The 5,292-nt window shown below is 37.9% G+C and overlaps 1 protein-coding gene across 1 annotated transcript; it reads right to left on the bottom strand.

Moving 5' to 3' along the window:
• Positions 1-340: 340 nt before the first annotated feature.
• Positions 341-2,137, bottom strand: LOC101312660 (cytochrome P450 716B1-like). Its single transcript, XM_004305777.1, has 3 exons — positions 1,186-2,137; positions 903-1,093; positions 341-812 (listed from the first exon to the last, which is right to left on the bottom strand). The coding sequence occupies exons 1-3, from the start codon at positions 2,135-2,137 to the stop codon at positions 516-518; spliced, it is 1,440 nt and encodes a 479-aa protein (XP_004305825.1). The 3' UTR covers positions 341-515.
• Between the last annotated feature and the right edge of the window lie 3,155 nt (positions 2,138-5,292).

The raw sequence follows: 5,292 nt of genomic DNA, 5'->3' as shown, positions 1-5,292 counted from the left end.
CAACTTTTACACTACAGCTAGACGTTTCGTTGCAAAAATAATTTTTAAATTCACTGAATGGGGAATCTTTGTGTTTACAGAGTTGGCATACACAATGGAACCAAATGAGAAATGTGATGTTTATAGCTTTGGAGTGGTAACATTGGAAGTGATCATGGGAAAGCATCCAGGAGATCTCATCTCCTACTTTTTGTCACTTTCATCAACATCGATAGCACAAGGTTTACAACTGAAGGATGTCTTGGACCAACTCATCTTGCCTCCTAATAATCAAGCCGCTGAGAAAGTGATCTCGGTTGCAAACCTGGCATTTGCATGCTTGCGAACGAATCCACAATCTCGACCAACCATGCATCAAATTTCCCAGGAGTTGTTGTTTTGAATGACTCAGTTTTGTTAGACAACTCTGTGCTTGCTTCTTACAATGTGAATCAGTGTTAACTCTTCAATGCTGCAAAGTTTTCTCGGCAATATATACAATTTGTTCGAGTTGGAAGAAAAAATGGTTGTGAATGTCAAAACAACTTTGGAGTAATTTTAATAGGCATTCCATATGAAGGAAATGGAAGAGGATCCATGGATATAGGCTCATCAGCATATAGCAAAGACCAGTTATAACGAGTCACGATGAAATGCACGAAAATGAGGATGTTCAGCTTAGCAAGTTGGTACCCTGCACAAACTCTTGGCCCTCCTCCGAATGCCAGAAAGGCATATGGTGGAACAGTCTCCTCAAACCGGCTTGGATTGAAACTCGAGGGATCTTCAAAGTACTCTGAATTGTAATGTGTTCCAAATGTTGTCCACAATACCTTCACAAAATTAACCAGCAAACTTATTCTCAATACTGTGAGTAAAACGACTAATAAAATAGTAATGTCTAAAGCAGAACACATGTGTACCTTCCATCCTTTTGGGATAGTGAATCCTTCATATTCAATATCAGCAATGGCTTTCCTGAATGAGCCGAAGATGGGAGGGAAAAGGCGCATGCTTTCACGAGCAACCTGCCAGGTGTACTTCATCTTCTTTGTGTCATCCAATGTCAGATTTTGATCACCAGGTGTTTTGCTTCTCATTATCTCAGCATGTTCTGATAGGAAATAAAATGCAACTCAATGATACTAACTCCTTTTCTTAATAAACTGATGACCTTGGACTGAAATGAAGAGTGTATAATTTTACCTTCAAGTAGGACGCTGTGGCAATATGGATGCTGAGCCAACATTTTGAATGTCATGGCAATGGCAAAAGAAGTAGTATCATGAGCTGCAAACACCAGCAAAACCACATTATCAACAACCTCCTTTTCAGTAATTTCTCCTCGAATCATCCCAGCCACTAATCGAGACAGCAACATCCCTCCCTGCTCCTCTTCTTGTATCTTGCCTTCTTCCATTTGCATCTTCTTCTCTCTTACTATTTTAACCAGCATTTGTTCAATGTCCTTCCTCGCTTTCTTTGCTCGCCAAAACCTGGACCCTGGAAAATTGATTGGTGCTGCAAAAACCCCTTCCAAAACCCTCTCAAATGTTCCCAACATATCTGCCTTCACATTGATCCCCAACAAGCACTCAAATACTATCGAAAAAGTCAAGACTTTCGTTGAACGATACAGGCTTATCTCATCCTGACCTTTCCATTTTGTGTCCAAATGCAACTTCATTAAGTTACATATTTTAGGCACCGAAGTCTCAAGCCCTGCCTGGCCAAGGCTAGAGCCTATAAGCCCGCGAAGGCAGCGGTGCCTCTCCCCTTGCTTTTCCATGATGGAGTCCTTCCCCATGAGCTGAACCGACGCCGAAGGCCACGAGCTTATGACCAGCTTGAACTCATTGGAAAGCAGGAACTTATTAGCATTGGCTCCATTCACAATCACAGTTGGTGATCCCATCAAATGTGTTGTGAAGATTTTGCCATACTTAGCTATCCTCGGTTGCACAAAATCATCAAACAAACTGTTCTTCTGTTGAGCTTTGTAGAACTCCATTGTTTGACCTATCCAGGGAAGCCCCATTTCCCCCGGTGGTAGCTTTCCCTTGCTTTTGCCAAACCGTTTCTTGTGCTTCAAGAAAAGAATGATCAGGACAAATGTTGCAGCTGATATACAGAACAAACAAAGTGGACTGTGCCTCATTTCTGTAACCATTGATGTTGGTTGCTAATGTTGTCACAGAGACTGACAGAAAAGTATTTAGAATTTGTAGTTTTGATTGATGAGGTATCAGGTGAGTAATTGTTGTTGCTTTTATAGAAGGCAAAACCTTCATAGTCAAAACCCCCCGACAATATTTCACAAAGTCAACCATTTAAAAATGAATTCCTGACCGTCCCAGAATCTCTATGATTTACAAATCAACCGCCTAGACATCTTATTTACTTTGATTCAAAGTGAAGTTCCATATGCTGATCAAAACATTGACCAGAGACACCTTGCATAGTTGCATGTGCTCTGGTGCTGAGGATCATAACCAAAGAATGACCTCAGAGGAGATTGATTGCATGTAGAATAAGCATATACAGAATCTCAGGCTCTGCCGACCAACCAATCTTGTTGAATATATAATCACCAAGTATCCCAGAAAATCTGGTAAGGCTGCTGAGATACTCACATAGAGGAGATTAGCACATGATGATATCTTAGCATGTTGCTGATTTCAACAACGTTGATATTTGATAAAGACAGGACTTGGAACTACGGCATATATATGGTTGTCTTTCTACTATTACTATATGATGAAGGCAATAATGATTCATTGGTAAGAAAAAGAAATTCTACCAGACATGTTAGGGAGCAAAATTTGGGGATCTATGTGAAACATTCATCATTATAAAGACTTATGAACCTTTAGGAAGATGTGTTAGATCGATGGGCGATGTTTGCTATAGTCAATTAGTCCCTTTATGGGGTGAGTAGCAAATGGCAGATTCAAGGCATGTTTTGACATTCTATCGTTATCAAAATATTCATGTGATTTGCTATTTTACTTTGAGGTCATGGGAGTAATATGTTTGTAAAAATGCCTGAAAGTGTTCGATATATTATTTTCTAAAACCAAGGTAAAAAAATTATGCAAGTAAAATCAGTGTTAATTTCTACTGTGTGGACCGATATTACATAAGTGAATCATCTTTCCACCAAATAAATTTGGCAAATGCACACGCCAAAAATAAATCAACAGAAATAAGCACTCATACATGCATAGTGTGATGGTATCAAATATCAGTATATCCTAGTTTCTGCAAAATGCAGAGAGGCATACATGTGTAATGTGTTTTCTGGAAAAGAGATGAAAGCCAGGCATTCTGTTCGAGGGGTATCATCAGTGGTAGCAGTAAATGTTGCAGCAGGTTATTATTAACTACGATTATCGAAGGGGGTTTCAGCCTTTTGGACTTTTGCACACAAAATTAGCTGCAAAATATCACATCTCTATGACAAAAATGGAATTATAGGGAGCTGTGTTATGGCATTTATATGATCTATTAGAAAATTCAAACGCTTGTCATACTGCAGAACTAGAGCTTGAGTTGAGTATGAATTTGTTTTTTTAAGATGTGAGTCATTAGATTTGTTCTAATTTTGAGGCACACCGTAAATAGTGACTAATCTAATGGCTCATATGTGTGTAGTTTCAATGTTACAAAATACTATGTATACAACTTCTGCGACTTTCCTGAAAGTACGAATTTGATAGATTAATGCTTTCAACTGCCACCAAAATATGATTTCAAATGAAATGAAAGCTCTCACATGGATAGCAATGCTAGCTAATAGAGGCCTGCTAGTATCTACTGCATATGCATGATAGGCTTCACCATCCTTCACTGCAAATTTTAACTCCTTCAGCCTCATTCCTTAACTGTGACAACTCAGAATGGCACTGTGGAAATGTAATGGCCAAGCTGTCTCTTGCAGAGCCATAAACTTGGGTTGGAATTGGATAAAGTCAAAGACAGGTTTGAATTGAAAGGACTCCATTACAACTTTTCTAAAACAATGTCCAGCTTTGCTGTCCTTCTTTACTCCCCAACATTTTTTGTGCAATCTCCACCTACTTCTCTGTCAAACTCATTCAAATTTGAGACAGAAACCCAATTCATATATCAGCAACCTTTAGGCCCAGCTAATACTTCTCTGCTCTCTATCAGGTGTTGGGGTCTAGCTAATTTATTTGTGACAGCTTTATGTATGTTCATAAATTCATATAAATTCTACACAACCTACAGTGTTCATTAACATATTTTCCTAGCTTGGGGTATGCCTAATGGTATTTAGGGAATGGGTGAAATGAAAGGGAGAAAAAAAGTGTTCTGGATTTGGTTTCCATTCGACAGAGATTCATATAGACACAAAAATGGTGAATTCCCATGATATTAGACTGCAAATGTGAGACAATGTACTACAGTGTGTTTTACTTTCCCTATCTAAACAAGAACATCAAGGATATTGGGGATGGAAGAAGATGAGAACCCTAAATTGATAATATGGGTCCAATACAGATTACACATCTTTAAGAGTTAGGCACAGTAAGCTTTGAGCTCAACATCTGGCATCCAACATCATGCATTGATGCATATCCAGATCTTGGAGAAGTGTTGGAGGAAATTTATGTACCACATCATGCATTTGATGCATATGCAACATTTTAGGTTACAATAAATAATCATAATCAAGTAAATCTAATGTAGTTATATCTAACACAAGATCTGCAGATTGAATTAATAGGGACAGCTAACCATGTTTAAATTTCAGACCAGAGGCAAGGACATGGGAAATGGGTATGGTAGATTAAATTGGTTTAAGTAATCCCTTCTCGGGTTTCATATAGTTAACATAAAGCAATTATTATGTGTTTTATCTTAACATTCAAGAGAAAAATAAAATTTATAGTCGTGCTGACCCTGACCCTGCTAAGAGAATCATACATTGATAACAGAACTGGGGAGGAAGGTTTGTCTTTGGATGCTGCATTTTATTATAAGCTTTGTGAAAAACTTTCAAAGTGTTATAGGATAATTAGAATATTATTGTTCCTGTAAAGTAGATATTTACTAAGTCAGATGTTTATCTAGTCAGTTGTTGACTTAGTCAGTATTGTTATGGTTTGTGGTGGCATGTACCACAAAATAAGGAGAGATTCATGTAATCTTGTTATCTGTAATCTCCTATAAAAGGAGCTCACTCATTCTAATGAAATATACAGTTTTTTCTAAAACATGTTATCAGCACGAAGCTCTAACGTGAGTATTTTTTTTTCCAACAAAAAAAAAAAAAAACCTTAGGTAGCT

Source organism: Fragaria vesca, linkage group LG6 (assembly GCF_000184155.1).
Source record: "Fragaria vesca subsp. vesca linkage group LG6, FraVesHawaii_1.0, whole genome shotgun sequence".
NCBI lineage: Eukaryota > Viridiplantae > Streptophyta > Magnoliopsida > Rosales > Rosaceae > Fragaria > Fragaria vesca.
This window is presented reverse-complemented; position numbering and strand designations above follow the sequence as displayed.